Below are 17,601 nucleotides of genomic sequence, written 5' to 3'. Positions count from 1 at the left end.
TTGGAGATGGGAACAAATGTCTCGTGTACATTTTAGCAAAGTTGTTTCTGTTAGCTTGTGGCTTTGCTTCCCATGGTACTGTAGTATAAGAAGGCTGAGAAATACACTAGGGGCTGGTGTGGTACTGACCTGCAGCCCTCCAGTATCTGTCTCTTGCATCTTCTTTCTATCTTTCCTATAATCATCCTTACTCCCCCCTCAGAGGACCATTTGACTTCATACCAGTCAGGCTGGTGCACCCACCCAAATGGGCTTCCGTTCTCCTAGGGCTGTGGGTCTGAGACCCCTCAGTTCCTGCCTAAAGCATGTAGCTGCTCCTCTCCCTATCCCTGCAGAGCTATCCAAGAGACAGCAAGAGCCTGCACCCAACAGGGGAGCTGCTACCATCATCTTAGAGCCCACATTAGAAGCAGTGACCCAGAATTTAGAATTATCCAATCCAGTGTACACTCCAGAGGAAGGGCTAGGATCGCTGAGGCCACTTTAGATGCCACATCCTACACATGCTGGAGAGACAGAGTAATAAGATGAGACAAGTGGTTCCACCACTTAAAAGGAAGCCAGAGTCTCTTACAGTGTGTTATTAGTCAACTTTACATGACTACAAAAAAAAAAAAAATTACCTGGCACGGGCTGCTTATGAAGTAAAGAGGTTTATTTTGACTTGTGGTCCTGGAGAATCAAGTCCAAAGTATAGAATCCTTGATGCTCTGGCAAAGGCCACATACCTTTGCAGACACGTGTGTCTGAGAGTAAGCAGGTTCGTTAGGAGCCAGGTGGCAGAAATTCTTGAGTCTGGAGTCCCATAATCTCCTTTAAAGAAATACAGTGAACTAATGGCATCTCACCAGACCAACTTTCAAGGGCCTAACCATACCATCATTGGCACCAAGACTTTAGCAAATGAACCATAGCATCCTGGCTCCCACGTTACCTTCTAGGTCCAGCACTCGTCTGCAGCGCCTGAGATACAGTGTCGGTACAGATGCACGCCTCACTTCTAGCTTCATGGACCAAGCACAGTGGATAATCCCTCAGCAGGCCTGGGCTCAGTACTCTCAGTAACCACAGTGCCCTTGGTACTGTTCTTTAAAACAACTTGACTTTGCATGCAAAAGATCAAATATTCTGTACGGAAACTACCTCCAAGACCAGCTATGCCGTCACTTTTTTTCTTACATGTTTGACCGATACGCATCTACATGGCAACGATATCACCACACCAATGGCCGGGTACTTATGGACAAGGAATGCTCTGCATCCTGTAATCCAGGAATTTCTGCCCCAGTTCCATGCAGGGGACAGTCAACCTACTGTCAGGAGCAGAAGAGCAGGGGGCGCCCTGGGGAAGTGGGAAGTAGGATGAGATGAGAAGGGGTTGGGGGCCTTAAGAGTTGATGAAGGGAAGCCAGGAGGCAGAGGCAGCCGGATTTCTGAGTTCCGGGCCAGCCTGGTCTACAAAGTGAGTTCCAGGACAGCCAGGGCTATACAGAGAAACCCTGTCTCAAAAAAACAAAACAAGAGTTGATGAGGGGAACCCTATGGGTCCATTAACGTCTTTATCACAGGAGTGTACCTGTTAGGAAACAACCCTGACTCACAGGCAGAGACACCAGCCTGTCTCACGCACACTGTGCGATGCTTTCTGCCTAGATGAAGCCAGACCAAGCACAGTGGATAATCCCAGGATTTTATTAAGTTAAAAAGCTTCTGCACAGCAGGTTGAACTATCACCACATTGCAGAGACAGCCTAAAGAACAGAGAAATAACTTTGCCCAGTACATAGGAGACAGGATGAGCTGTTTTGCAAAAACTAAACACATACACAGCAGAAGAGAAAAAAACACAGCTCATCCACTCAGTATTTGGGTTAACGAACGGAAAAGATGGCTCTTGAAATAAGAAATGAAAATGGCCAGTAGATATTTGAAAAAGTGTTCACTGGTCTTTGTTCCCAGGGAAAGGCAATGTAAAATGGCTTTCAGATTCTCGCTCACTTCCATCCAATGACTGCCATCAAGAAACAAGTGACAGGACTGGAGAGACAGCTTGGCCGTTAAAGTTTGGTTCACAACCAAAACGACAACAAATGCTAGTGAGGGTGTGGGAAAGAGGAGCCCTTACTCCCTGCTGGTCTGAGTGTCAACTTGTGTAGCCACTATGGAAGTCAGCATAGGGATTCCTCAAGAGGCTAAAAATGAAACTAACAGGTGATCCAGCTTTGCCATTCTTGGATAGGTAGCTGAAGTGACTCTAAATCAAGATACCACACAGCCATACATTCCTGTTTAGAATAATCAGGAACTGGAGGTAGCCTGTATGTCCGTCAACATATAAATTGATAAAGAAAATGTAACATGTGTACCCACTGCGGCCATAAGGAAAGAGGAATTTGTGGCATTCTCAGGAAGACGGGAACAACTGAAAAGCATTATGACAAACAAAATAAGCCAGGCTTGGAAGAACAAATACCATATTTTATTGGTTGGTTGGTTGGTTGGTTGGTTGGTTGGTTAAAAGAAACTTGATTTTAAATTACTGGACAGGAAAGATGTCACAGAGGTTAAGAGTGCATACAGCATGCTCTTACAGAGGACCCAAGTTCAGTTCCTACCACCCACACTGGGCAGCTCACAACAGATTGTAATTCCAGTGCCAGGAGATCTAATCTTTTGGCCTCCAAGAACACCTGCGAACACATGCACATACCAACACACACATATCTACATAACCAAAAATAAAATACAACTGTGTGTGTGTTTGGGGAGGATTGAACGTGTGTTCAAGTGTGTGTGAATGTGTGTATGATTGTATATGAGTGTGTGTAATTGTGTGAAGGTTCGTGGGTGTATGCTTGAGCATGTGAGTTAGTGTGTGTGGTTGAGTGTGTGTATGTGGGTGTGTGATTGAGAGAGTGTGGGTGCATGTGAGTGAGTGTGTGAATGCGAGTGATTGAATGCGTATGACTGTGTGTGAGTGTGCATGAGTGAGTGTGACTGAGTACGTGAGTTAATGTGTGTGTGTGCGTGTGTGTGTGTGCGTGTGTGTGTGTGATTGAGGGATTGTGGGTGTATATGTAAGTGAGTGTATAGTGTGAGTGATTTAGTGTGTATGAGTGTGCAAATCCTGCAACTAGAAAGTGGATTATGAGAGGGGGAGGAAGAAATCTTAAAGGCACCAACAATACATGTGTAAGGGGAAGGGAAGGGAAGACCAGAGCTGAGGGGAGAAGGAGCCAGCTGGGGAAGAGGAGGTGCATGGAGGAGGGCAGTGAGGAGGAGGAGAAAGGAAAACAAAGTATCCTGGCCTGTGTATGGAGGTGCCATGATGGTGCCCAACTGTTTGCATGCTAGCCTAAAAAAAATAAGATTTTAGAAAGAAAAATTAAATCATGACATTTGCAAGAAAATGGATGCAACTGAGCATCATTGTGTTAGATAAGTCATGCTCAGAGGGAGAAACAGGGCATTGTTTCTCAGGACAGAACTTAGATTTAAAAGTGTATATGTGTGTGTGTGTGTGTGTGTGTGTGTGTGTGTGTGTGTGTGTGTCTGTGTGTGTGTCTGTGGGAGGATCGTGAGAAGTAAAGAAGTGTTCTTAGGGGAGTGGGAAGTTGAGTGGGTGGTAGAATACACCAAATACTAAGGAAAAGTATAATGATGCATACATATGAAAAATGCCTTCATGAATCCAGTTCCTTCATATGCTCACCCAAAAGGCTATTAAATGTTGGGCCTCTGAGCTAGCTCAGCAGGTAAAGGCATGTGCTGCCAAGCCGGGTGACCTGAGTTCAGTCCCCAGAATTCCTGCAAGTTGTCCTTGGCCCTCACACTTGAGGTTCTAAAGACTATGAGTTGGTTTGCTCTGTTCTGTTCTGTTCTGTTCTGTTCTGTTCTGTTCTGTTCTGTTCTGTTCTGTTCTGTTCTGTTTTGTTTTGTCTTGTTTTAGCGCGTCCAATCCTTAGAGAGGTAGCAGTGTCTTTGTAACCCTTGGAGACAGAACCCGCTGCACAGTGTGAGGCACACTGTTTCCATGCACAGGGCTTGCACAGCTCCAGGGGAACACTCAGTGAATCCATCTCACAGATGGGAAAACTGAGGCTTGGAAAGGTCCAAGGACTTGCCAAGACATAGGGCCAAAGGGATGGTGTGGAATTCTTGATTCCAGGGGAGAGCTCAGGCCATCCTGGCTATTTCCTAACCCCACCCCCCTCACCCCCACTAGCCACCTTGCCTGCCACCTGCAGGCTGGCCCCTGACAGCAGGTGTGGGACAAGCTGATAGGAACAGGGAGCTAATTCAAGGCTGTGAGCAGAGCAGCTGTTCACAGCAGCCTCAGGCCACGAGGCTGTAACGTTCTTGTAGATAAAGTGCCCCACTTAGGAGAAGCGATCACCCACTCTCCCGCTGCAGAGTCATTAGCTCACTGACTCCTGGAAAAAAAAAAAAAAAAAAAAAACCATTTGGCCCTTGCTGACAGATGCAGCCATTACGAGATCACTTAGCCCCTCTCCCTGCCCCTCCCGACCTGGGGAGGGGGGGGCAAGTCAGGCAAAACCCGAGGGACAGTCCGGGCCATTCACTTCCTGGCTCTGCCTCTGCTCCAGTCCTCGGTTGCACTTCACCAGGCCACACCAAAACAGCAGGAGACAGCTTCAGATGGTGTAGTGAGCTGCCAATGACCTTGTCCTCCTGAGCCCTGATCCGAAGCTGCCTGTGCCTTCATCGTCTCCTTGGCTCCTCACAACAACCGTCTATGCTGGAAATGAGGATTATAACAGTCACTCCACAGGGTAGGAGAGGAGCAGAGACGTTGAGTTGCTCAAAGTCACACAGGTAATAACGTCAACCTTCAGATCCCCAGACCTGCCCTGTTTCCCCAGCTCCAAGCTGCCACAGTCCAGTAGGGATGCTAATGTCTATGGAGACTTCAGTAGAGGAGTCCAGGGCTAGCTAGGGCCATGTCTCTGAGTCAAGAAGATGAAATGAGCTGCAGGGCCTGATTCTGCGGGGAGAACAACTCATGCTGGGAGCAAGAAAGGGGCCACTGCTCAGGATGGAGAAAACGCAGGTCCAGTAGGTCAGATATTATTTCTACTGAACAGCTGTTGGCAGTGCCGAGGCTCCATAGGTCCACCCTCCCGTGCAAGAGCTTTGTTGTCACTGGGAGGGCCATCTGGACATAGGTGGGCAGCTGAGAACAGCTCATAGAAACAGCTGGGTGTTTCATGGCCACAGGGACCGTGAGCCTCCTGGGTCTGGGCAGGCACACTACACATTCCATGCTTCTGTACGGATTTGTAGCAGTGACCAAGTCCTGCCTTGAAAAACACCAAGCTGAAGTTTGTGAGGGTGGATTTCCTGTGTCCCCACAGAGTGCAGCCTGGTCTGAGGCTGTTCTCTTTCTTTTTATAAGGGGTGGGGGGCCAAATAGCCCAAGCTGGCCTTGAACTGGCTGTGCAGTGGAGGATAACCTTGAAGCGCTGATTCTTGGCTGGCAACTCTTGAAAGCTGGCCAGGCAAGCCCCACAGCACCTATTTTGATGTGGTCCTGGGAATCAAACTCAGGGCTTCCTGCATGCACAGCAAACACTCTGAGCTTCATCCGGAGCCCTTAACTGCCATTTTATAAATGATTCTCTGAAGTCTCTCTTTAAGGAATGTCAGCATCAGCCTTGTGGTGGCTAATTTCACCACATCTGTGCCTTCCCCTGGCTCTACTGCAGCCTGCCCTGAGAGACACACTCCTTTTCTCTATCTAAATCCCTAGGAACTGACTTCCCCTCAGATAGAGGAGAGCCTGGGCAGCCCTGATAGGCCACATTCCATGGATCCTGCACATCTGCTGGGCCCTAGCTGGACTGATCCGTTCTGCTGCCCACATCGTCTGGGCAAACTTTCAAAACCACCAGGAACCAATCAATGCCCAGGTGAATAAGTCTGAGGAGGGGAGAAGCTAAAGGGCTGGGCTGCCATGGGGGGCAGGGGAGAGAGGCAGAGAGCAGCAGAAAGGAGAGACCCCTTCAAGTGCTTGGTTCTTGATACCTGCCCCCTGAAGTCCAGTGTGAGTCTGACGTCATCTGGTATCCTTTTTGACTTACTGGTTTCAACCTAAAGCAAAACTGAGAGGCTGTGCTCAGGTGTCCTCATTGCTCCTGAACACTGTCCCCACCCTCTCCGTGCTGAGGGCCAGCTGCAAGCCTAGTCATGTGCTTCCTTCTGGAAGTCCTACTCTTCCATGAATTCTGCAGTGAAAAGGAGTCTGGTGAGCTCTTTGATTCCCCTTTGCACTCTCCCTTCTGGAGAACCCAAGGTTTCCAATCAAGAAACGTCTTCCAGCCCCACTCTCTGCAAGGCATGGTGGGAAGAGAAGCAGCCTTCATCCTGTACTTCCTCTCTACCAGGCACCATTTAGAAATGGATTCAACCATCGCCTTCAAAGAACCCCACAAGCCGGTTGTCATGGTAACATATGAACTAAAGCATAGAGAGGTTAGATGACTGACCAGAGCCACACAGTCAAAAAGAGCTGGGATTTCAAACATGTAAAATGTGTAGCTTAGTAAGGCTCTGAGCTGGCAACACTTTTACACTTTCCAGTGAAGCCAGAAGGCTTCACCATGTAGACTGGTTGAGTCCCAGACTGTTCTGTGGTAAACTCTCTAGAAAAACCGTCTGAGGAGCCCAGGAACTCTCACACCATCAGGGCTGGAAATCCTTGCTGGGTCCGTCCCAAGACAGACATGCGCACAACAGAAGGCCAGCCTACTGGTCCAGGGGTAGACCAAGAGCGAGCAGGTTGGCCTTTGCTCTACTAGGCTGAACCCAGTGAGGTCTCCTCCCTTCCCACAAGCCTTCAGGCCAGAGTCCATAGACAGCAAGCAAAGCAACAAAGTTGCCCTACTCACTATCCTTCAAACTTCTGCCACTCGCCTGCTCTCTAAAACCACTGGTGCCCTGTGCTAGGGGCAGGACCATTAAGCACTTCGGTGAGCCCCTGTTCCTCCTACTGAATGTCACCAGGCAATGTCACAGTAAAGACTCTGTCTAAACTTGATACCCACAGTTTTCACATCTATTAAATGAGAATAGACGTAGACTCTCTCAGATGCTTTTGAGATCTGTGACATTTTCAGATATTGAAATGTTTTTTTCATAAGCATACTGACATGCTTTGGGAAAAGGACTCCAACAAAAATCACAGATTTTGTGTTTCATAAACACGTCATGTGGCCTTTCTACAGTTGCTTCAGCGATTCTGTGCATGAAGTATGGAATGGAATTTTCCACTTCTGCAATGTCCGCACTCTAGAACTCTAGGGTTTGGGAACCTTTCGGACTAGGGATTTTCAGAGAGGGATGTACTCAAGCCGGACTTACCTTGTGAGTGGGGTGTTGTGGGGTGATGCTCTAACTCTGTGGAATTCCCAGACAATGCGACTGGTGTGTAACAAAGCTCTTTCTACCCAGCAGAGAGGCTACTGCACTGGATATTCCTAAATAAAATGCAGACTGAAGGAGGAGAGAAGCCTCCTGGGAATGGCCCAGCATCTGGTGCCCAGGTCACCCACCATGACTCCATGTGGCCCAGGTGTTGCTCCCCTTCCCAGGACCATCACCCTGACCAAGGCCAGCCACTGTCCCTATCATGGCTGCGGTGGCTTCTAAACTCTATTACCATAACCTGCAGTGCATTAAGACAGGCTCTTTGGAAAGTTTCAACTAATAAATTAATAATAGTTATTAATCATCAATCAATCCCTTGGGCCTGAAGCTCCTTCCCAGACCAATGCTGGACGTCTTTTTATAGTTGTGTTATGAATCTCTGCAGCCTGGACAGCCCATGGGGGCTCCAACTATAACTGCTCCAAAGAGCACTTCACCCATGATGACCCCGATGAGGACAAGGTGGGGCAGGTGGCCTGAGCCCTGAAGACCTAAGGGAGAGCTCTGGCTCACACAGGGGCCTCCAGCTTGCCCCGGCATCTGCTAAAAGGTTTTTGTGCCGGAGGCTTCCAAGTCCTCCTGCAAGCTTCAAGAGCATTTTCCATTTGCAAGCTGGCCAAAATGGAGTATTAGAGAGCACAGACTCCACCCAGCCTGGAAGCTTAGGGATCAGGAACCAAGAAGGAGAAAGAGAAGTCAAGGGAGGTCTTTAAAGTCTAAATTTATTCAGGTGTTTAAAGGAACAGAAACGACATCATGCATCGGTTACTTTTGCCCTTTGTACATCAGAGCTAAGTGCTCAGATATCTCTGCAGAGGTTTGGCTCTCGCTTTTTTTTTTCCTTTTCTTTCCAGAACGTCAGGCAGACTTTTCAATGTGATCCAGTTTTGCACAGTCACTGGAGTGTCGCGTCATGAATTATTAAATCAGTGCTTCGTGGTAATACATAATTTCTTATCAATTATTCATGCTAATGTGTGTGTAGTTTACTTAATTGTGTTATTGACGATCAAAAGTAATTTCCTGAAAGTCCTCAAGGACACAAAATTTAATCAGCATAACTATTTTTCGGATGCAATGCTGTTAAGTATTCTTAATTTGCCCAACAGTTGACTTATTTATGTACCTTTCTGGAGGAAATACGAGTTTAATCAAACAATTAGATTGAAGAGTTAGTGTGCATAAGGGCTGGAGCATACATCGCCCAACCAAACCTTCATAATTACAGGGAAATGGAAGCAACTTGGCCACTTTTTGGCAAATCGCTTCATCTTTGTACTCAACAAGCAAAATACAGCAAGAACAAGGACCTGGCTTTTTTTTTTTCTTTTTTCTTTTTTTTTTCTTTTTTTTTTTTTACCTTTTTATGGAGACAGTGTGTTCCATCAGATGCATTGCCGTAACTGTAAGTGAGGCACGATACACTGAGGAGTATTACAGGGGAGGGGCGCTTCGGAAGAGCTAAGGGGAGGCAGATGGCCTGGAAGCGGGGCCTCTCGATTATCAGAACTGAAATGATAACAGCCTTCATGAAAGCAATGGCTGTTTGTGTGGAAACATCATCACCAAAAGCCACCAACGACTACAACCCTTCCAGGACCGGGCCAGGAGAGGGGCACAAGCTATTGCACATCTCCCTCTGATCTCTCCGAGGTCACCATCTGCATGGAAGAACACAGCCACACTAGACTGAGGCAGAAATCTCTATGAAATTTGGCCCTTTGGAGTCCATTTTCTCCCACCACACGGAGTCACCTTACTGAGTTTCCTGTCTTGTCACCCTCTCTACATACAGGAGACATGAAGACAGGCCCTCATCTGGGCATATTTCAGGGACCTTCCTGGGGATTTCCTCCCACTTCAGGGGCTCTTGTCCTTTCGTGGGCCGTAAAGCTACGTTCTGAACTGGCGAACTTCCCGTCACTTCTGAAGAGAGGCGGGGCCTGCAAGTGGACGCTCTAATTGCAGGGAACCCACTTTCGCTCCACACACATAGTATCAGGATAGCAGTCCCGCTCCCAGGGGCCACAGAACTGACAACCTGTCTGACTGGGCCAGGGGAACCTGCTAGGATCAGGACCACTGTGTCCTCAGCCCATAGCTTGTCACTTCCTAACCAAAACCTCAGCTAATACCTTTAAACAAGAGAAAAGGGGCTGTTGCCAGTCTTGACTGAAGGGAGTGAGAACTGGTTCATAGCCTATCCGTTCTGTGGTTTTAAGCAATATGGGAGTGACTCATTTCCTGTCATGAGATGCCACTTCTCGGCATCTTTCAGGAATGATCCATGCCATGGCCCCTGGAATTGACAAGACCTTCTCAGATAGCTCAAGAAGGTTGGCTCGAAGAACTAGTCTGCTTTGCTCCAAGACTGCTTGGCCTAAAACAAACAAACAAACAAGACAAAAAATCCAGGGGCCGCATCACAGAGCAGTGTCCAGAGCCATTAAGAGCCATCAGGAAATGTCACCAAAGAAAAAGCCAGAACAACACAGCCTACCAGCAGAATACTAGAGGGACTCTCCAGCTCTCAACCAGCTGCAGGTCTCGCTTCCCCTGCCAGGTCCAGTGAGGAGGCAGCTACTCCTTGTGGTTCAGAGGATGGCAGGGCTGAGGCTGAGAGAAGCAGGGGTGGGGAGGGCTCCTGGCTGGGTCCTCTGGACCCTCATACGCTCTTCTCTCCCTCGCTCTGTTCCTTGGTTGGGGAGGTCTTGTCCTGGCTGCCTTCTGGAGGCGCCTGCTTGGAGGCAGGGCCAGGGCTGCTGCTGGTGGATGGCAGGAGGTTGGCAGACTGCAGAACAGCTTCTGAATGCTCGCGGGCCTTCATGCGCAGGGCGGCCACGCTGGCTGTGCGGTTGCTCTGGCAGCCGTAAGTGGGGAGGAACGAGAGTCCCATCGGGTCTGGGACACAGCAAGAGCACAGTGGGCCCCCTAGAGGAAGGAGAACAACGAGCTCTATCAGTGTCCATACTCTCTTTCTTAGGGCTGGGGAGGGGGCTGGGCCCCAAAAGAGGGACATTGGCTCTCTTGGGTTTCAGATACTAGATTGAAGACAAAAATCACAGGTCTCCCAAAGATGCATGGCTTAAGGCATCCAGTTGGTAATCCAAAGGACAGTCAGTGCATCAGGGAGACCTGGCCAGTCATGGCCCTCTCACCTCTTAGTCCAACATACTGATTTCTCAAATATTGGCTTCTACTTGGGTAAAATGGAATGATATGTATATATCACAAGATTGTTATGAGGGTCTAATGAAGTCATCCCACACCCCCAAACTGTGTACCAAGGCATCTTTAACAACTCAGTGTGAGGCACTGCTAGATACCCAGCCACTCTGTCAGGTGCCAAACAATGTGTTAGCTCAAAACCACTCCTAACTTCACTGTGAGACCAGAGCACGTTCCATTCAAGAATATCAAATCTTTGTGAAGCATGACCTTGCAGGGACCACACAGGGTGGGGGAGACCACATGGGATAGAAAATGAGAGTGTGCTCTGCCTGCCATGGGGGAGAAGTTGGGCAAGGTTCACCGTGTTCAGCAGCTCATTACAAAGGGGTGCTTGCTGTTTAAACCGATTGTCTCTCCAGTTACAAGAATCCTTTCCAAATGCCTGTGAGGTTGCTGAGAAAATACAATGCTTTCTGAGGTCATTTGGATCTGGCCATTCTATGGGAAGAACTGTTGGCTATTGCTTATGGTCCAAGGGCTGAAAGAACTGAGGTCTGGGGCTCTGAAGTAGTTGTTGGAAATACACTGAGCATGGACCTTTGATCTGGATTCTTACTCTTACTCAAGTGTTGCCTCTTGACTAACAAAGATGAGGCACAGTGCAGGAGAATTCCTGAAGGGGCCCAAGCCAGAGCTGAGAACCACAGAAAGAATAGAGTCTCCTGTGTCCCTGATTTGTCTGCCATCTTGGACATGCCCATAAGTGCTTGTAAGATGATTTTTCTCCTGTCAGAGCATGGCCCGGAAGTCCCCCACTTCAGACCACCTCAGAGCACTAATCCAGGTGCAATGCCAGTGTCCACTTTGCCTTCAAAGCCCTGCAGACCCATGTCACACAGACACACGCCTGGGGTCGGGGGGCAGGGCTAAGCAGTGTCAGTTCTACATGCACTGGAAGGCCTCCACCCTCCCTTCCCAATGACAAGCTTGGCTGCTCACTGCTAGGGCCAGGCAACCTGCCAGCCTCCTCTTCAGCATATTCAAGCATTTTGCCCCTCATTGCTCATTCTGCTCTAAAGCAACAAGAAGGTCCCCTGGACCCCACTCACCATCCCCGTTCCTCTCCAATATGGCCATGAGAGGATCTATGTCTTACAGAGGTGGGAGCAGCCCCTCTGACACCTTAATTATGGATTTCTGCCTTAGTTTTCAAATGAAGACCTGATACACGGGTAACAGCTACCAAGATGAGGTGGAGAGATATCACTAAGGTCAAGTGCACAAGGGAATTCAAAAATAAGTTTTCCCAACCCTGGCTGCCTGGCTGGCATCAAACCTGAGATGCATTTGATCAAGCCCTAAGTCCTGAGTGTTCCCTGTTCCCAGTGGCTTCACACAGACAAAGCGGTGTGCTGACACTGGAGTCATAAGGAGACATCACAGCAAAGGCTCAGCTTCTGCTGGAAAGTTTGTGTGTGTGTGTGTGTGTGTGTGTGCAGGTATGTGCATGTGTGTGTGCACCCAAGTGTGTGTGCATATGTGTATGAGTGTGTGCACACAAGTGTGTCTATATGTGTGTGTGTGTGTGTGTGTGTGTGTGTGTGTGTGTGTGTGCTGACACCATGATCTGGGGACCTTCCCTGGGAGGCCTTCTCCTCTCCAGGTCCCCTTCCCCACAAGGAAACCAAGGATGTAAGGAGAACGGGACGTTAACAATGGTGATCCCTTTGGGGAGAAGGGTGGCAGAGAATTTGTGAGTTTTCTCAGTTGTAATGTTTACACTTTTTTATGATGATCATAAACAACATTTAGACCTAGAAACCTTCTTTGGTAATGAATGGTTAGAAGAGAGCAGATGGCAGATGGTCCAGCACCACTGAGGGAAGCCAGGTGACAGGAGCCCAGGGCCACACACAGACTGAAAGTTCCACAGAGGCTTGTAGCCTCAGGTTCAGCAGGCTCAGCCTTAAGCAGCCATTGTGCTGGGCTACCCTAGAGAAGCTAGTTTGCCACAGGATAGGACTTGCTCATTTGTGTCCCATGAGGTAGGTGCTCTGTGACTCCGGTGACACCTTCTGTAGAGTACAAAAGTGACAAATCTATACTCCCTAGATGGCACCAACAATGGTCCCAAGAAAGTCACCAGTAACTTCAGTCCTAGCCCTCAAACCCCAGATTTAGAGGTGAGGAAAAACAATCAGTACCCAGTTTGTGGCCTGGTTCTCACCCCACCCCCACCCCAGACAGACAGGGAAACTGAGGACCAAATGAAGCCAAAGCCTCTAGGGGACCCTATGATTAAAAACGCACCATGGAGCAACATTTTTCTTTGAAAGGAGACACTGAGCCATGTCATAACAAGAGGGAACCCCCAAGGACTTGATAAGTGAAGTTAGTCATTAGGAAGACAGGACTACAGGGTTTCAATCACAGGATGCATTCAAGGTAATAGACAAATCTATGGGGACAGAAAGCAGAATGCTGGCTCTTGGGGGCTAAAGCAAGCAGGATCAAGGAGCTGTTGTTTAATTAATACAGTTTTAGTTTTATGAGATGAAACGGATTCAATGCTCTAACAAAGTGAAGTTACACACACACACACACACACACACACACACCAGCACTCATATAGAACTGTCTGCAACACCAAACTCAAGGACCCCAGAGTCGCATATAATAAAGTGGTAGTGTTTGCACAGAACCCGTGAGCATCTCTCACCGGCTTTCCAGCATCTCTGAGTGATACAGGTGCTGGGCAAGTGTCTGTCCTACTGTATTGTTTAGGCAATCATCCCAAGAAAAACGTGTCTGGGGGTCAGCACAGATCCATGTTTCTCCGAACAATTCCTACCTGTAGCTGGTGGAATTGAGGAAGGTGGATCTCAAGCACATCCAGGGATTACTGTATACTTAGCGATATTGAAATGTACACTTAAAGGTAATTAAGGGGTTAGAGAGCTGGCTCAGCAGCTAAAAGCACAGCCTGCTCTTGCAGAGGGGCCCAAGTTCGATTCCTGGGTGGCTAAAAGCAACCTGGAGCACCAACTCCAGAGGATCTGACACCCTCTGGTCTCCAAGAGCATTCAAATGCATATGTCCCCACGTGGACATACACACACATCCATGATTAAATTAATTAAAATTTAAAAATTAACATGGTAAGGGGATAACATGTATTAAGTGCACTTTACCATAACTGAAAATAAGTTTAAGACGGTTAGGATCAAAGGGTGGGTCCACTGGTCCAGAATGATGAGGACCAAAAGAGGCTGCTAAAGTTCTTCAAATTCCTACAGTAACTAAGGACCCCCAAAATCCCGGGGGCCATCCTACACTGACCTACCCATAATGCATGCTCTCAACCCTGCTGGCTTGGTGGGTCTTTGACAAGGCCACATTATATCAGGCTGGTGCACGCCTATAGATGAGACCATGAAGCAGGGCACTGCCTCTGAGATGAACACTGACCACAGAGCTCCTGAAGCATCCATCAATGGTCAAGGCATCTAAGTGAACTCACATACGCCTGAACAGCCCATCCAGGGACTGAGGAGTGAAGCCTTGGCACAGTGAAGGATGGCTTATGGGACATCAAAAGAGCCTTCTCCCCTCCCCAGCCCTGCCCTGCCTGGCCCTGCCTGGCCTGGCCCAGCCCTGAGTAATGCATTGAAGATGTGACCAGCCAGGATGGAAAAGCAGATGAGACACACAGGAGAGAGATTTCTATGATAGTATCAACAGCAAACAGGAAGCAATGGTAACAGGATGGTATTTAACAGGGAGACATGTAGAATCTGGCATCTGTGCCCAGTGATCCCTGTTGTCCAAAGTGAGACCTGGTTTGTCAGTGAGCATGTTTTCAAATGTGACTTTATGGGAAATTTGTTGTGACACCATAATGCCATAAGCTGTCTTAACAGAGGCAAATCACGAAGGAAGGAGTCGGGTAAAAGTCGCCTTCCTCTCCGTGGTGGCCACACTGTGCCTTATGGTTTCCTTCAGCAGAGTCCTGTCACTGCTCTAGGGAAGGGGACTGACACTCCAAATTGCTGGGTACACACATACATTCATTTATATTGCCATCAGCCAACATCTCCCTGAAATCTCATGGCCATTTTTAAATAAAGAAAACAATGACTTCCATATATAGGATCCCTATAAAATTAACTCTCAATTTCTTAGTAATCCTGCAGTATGAATGGACCACCGATGTCTCCACAGGCCATCGTCCCAAACAGCTCCCTGGGCCAAAACACTTCTGAGAATTTGAGATAACAATAGTGAATGTTATCTTCCCTGTTTCCAGAGTGGTTAACTAACAAAAAGCTCTAGTAAGGAAAATTCAGGCCCAAATCCCATACAATGTCCAGGAAATGTCCATGCAAAACCTTTGCCTGGTGATTCCAGGTCTTATACATGCATTTCTGGCATTTAAAAGTCTGGTGTAATTGCATACACTAGCAAGCGTTTGCTGAAAGGACCCTGATATAGCTGTCTCTTGTGAGACTAGGCCGGGGCCTAGCAAACACAGAAGTGGACGCTCACAGTCAGCTATTTGATGGATCACAGGGCCCCCAATGGAGGAGCTAGAGAAAGCATTCAAGGAGCTAAAGAGATCTGCAACCCTATAGGTGGAACAACATNATGAACTAACCAGTACCCCGGANCTCTTGACTCTAGCTGCATATGTATCAAAAGATGGCCTAGTCGGCCATCACTGGAAAGAGAGGCCCATTGGACATGCAAACTTTATATGCCCCAGTACAGGGGAACGCCAGGGCCAAAAAGTGGGAATGGGTGGGTAGGGGAGTGGGTGGGAGGGTATGGGGGACTTTTGGGATAGCATTGGAAATGTAAATGAGGAAAATACGTAATAAAAAAAAAGTCTGGTGTAAAAGACTGTCACAAACAAGAAAAAAAAAATGTGACTGTTGACAGCAAACATGTTATTAGGTGATAGAGAGGAGAGAAAATTATATAAACAGCTTTTTTAAAAACTCAAAACACATAGTAACCAAGACCATTCAATACTAGGGAAAGCTGTGTAAAAGGTTATCTGAGGGCTGGGGAGAGAGCCCAGTGAGTAGGAATAGAGACCTAAGTTCAGAACCACAGAAGCAACAAAAAAGCTTGCTTCAATGGGACGTGTCTGTAACTTCAGTGTTGGAGGACATAGGCAGGCACATTCTAGGAGTTCACTTGCCAGCTGAAGTGATGAACTCCAGGTTCCATTGGAGACCCTGTCTCAAAAAATAAGATAAAGTGATTAAGGAAGATAACTGTTGGCTTCCACTCACATTTAAACAAGTGAAAGCACACATTAATATGGACAGAAGTTATATAATGTAACTGTGTGTGTGCCTACAGACATACATATAAACAAATAAACAAAATTTCAAAAAATGTTTAGAAAAAGATGACTTGAAGCTATCACAACAGAGACTGGCATGCCACGCAAAATGAGGTTGTATGAGTCTCTGAAATCACACATTTGTGACAGTGACATTGAGTAGACCAGAAGAGGGATTCAGCAATCTTCTCTAGTTATTCAGGGAAGTGATGAAGATATCTGGAAAATGCAGACAGCAAAATTAAGTCATTTAGTTCAGAAGCACACAGGATAAAAGGACATCTCTTGGTCCAGCAAGTTGGGAGATGGTAATTTTTGAAGTATGACCCTAGCACAATGATCCAGTCAGGACCACCAATGTTTTTCCGTTTGTGAGAGATCACACTTCAGACGAACCCAAAGCCAGATGGAAATATTATAAATTGGAAATCACCTAACAGAGTCAACCCACCCAACATGCAAGCTCAGCCTGACCACCTGTGCATGCCCAGAACACTTACGTTAGTCCATAGTTGGGCAAAACCATTCAGATATCTAGCCTACTCCATAAGACAGAGTTTGAACCCTCACACAGCTCTGTGAGTACTACACAGAACTGAGAATGAAGATGAGCAGACAGTGTGCCTTCCAACCAAGTGTGTAAGGTCCAAATCTAAGCCCTGAAGCCATCATGGTGGCAAGACCTCCATCACCCCCAAGCTTCTGAATTCACTTCAGCTCTGTACGTTACAGCTGAGATCTAGTCTAGAAACCACTGGTTCTAAGTCCTCAAACAATTGTAGCATCCACGATCCTGCGGAAAGTAGAGAGCAATTCAAAGTCCCAGCTTAAGGCGTCTCTAATTTCCTCTTCTAATCAGCCTGATTTGTTCTGAGTGTCCCAGAGGATGGCCCAGAGAACAGGAGATGGGCATCATACACTCCTTGCAGCAACACTTCCATCTGTGTGTTCCCTATCCTGCCATGGGGACAATCCCGGAGCCACTTCACATCCATGTTTACCCCTCCAGCAAACTTCCCGCCTGACCCAGAAACAGAGTCTTTATTCTGTTGGGAGGATTTTTAAGAAGTGAGATAAAACAAACATTCAGAGCTTTAGACCTGAGGCTCCTGATTTCTAGACCTGGGGAGGTGAAGGTATTAGCTGAAGTAGGGTCGGCCTTCATCTTTTTATTTCTTCTTCCCAACTTGCTTTGCTTTACTTTATCAAAATCTATGATCATAATTGGGCCAAAAATTAAATTCTCTGCAAAAGTAGGTGTTCTGGTGTGGCACGTGGCAATGGGCCTGTTAGTCAATGTCATGTACAGATTATATTGTTGCTATGTTAAAATTGCACTGTAGGAGAACAGTCAGTGCCATAAAAAAGACATGAACTAAATATCATGCTAAAAGTAGGTTTGGGGACAGGAAGTTAGTGTGATGCAACTTCAACGTATGTGTGAGCCCCCAAAATTTGAATATTGAAACCCTAATTCACACAGTGATGGTCCAAGAAGCAGAGTCTTTGAAGGTGATAAGGTCAGAAGGGAGGATTTCACAGAGATCTGTAGGAGCCCAGAGAGATGGAAGGACAAATGATAGGGTATGAGTGGATGAGAGGGAGAGGGAGAGGGAGAGGGAGAGGGAGAGGGA

General features: G+C 47.4%; 1 protein-coding gene across 1 annotated transcript in view; it reads right to left on the bottom strand.

Annotated features, from left to right (window-relative positions):
* Positions 1–8,781: 8,781 nt before the first annotated feature.
* The window catches only part of Drgx (dorsal root ganglia homeobox), a 32,005-nt gene continuing 23,185 nt past the window's right edge, over positions 8,782–17,601 (bottom strand). The window contains exon 7 of the mRNA XM_021182532.1: positions 8,782–10,377. Within this exon, the coding sequence (XP_021038191.1) occupies positions 10,112–10,377 (266 nt within the window). The 3' untranslated portion in view covers positions 8,782–10,111. The remainder of the gene's footprint in view (positions 10,378–17,601) is intronic.

This window comes from Mus caroli, chromosome 14 (assembly GCF_900094665.2).
Source record: "Mus caroli chromosome 14, CAROLI_EIJ_v1.1, whole genome shotgun sequence".
In the NCBI taxonomy this organism is placed as follows: Eukaryota; Metazoa; Chordata; class Mammalia; order Rodentia; family Muridae; genus Mus; species Mus caroli.
The sequence above is the reverse complement of the archived record's forward strand: the minus strand, read 5'-3'. Positions and strand labels throughout refer to the sequence as shown.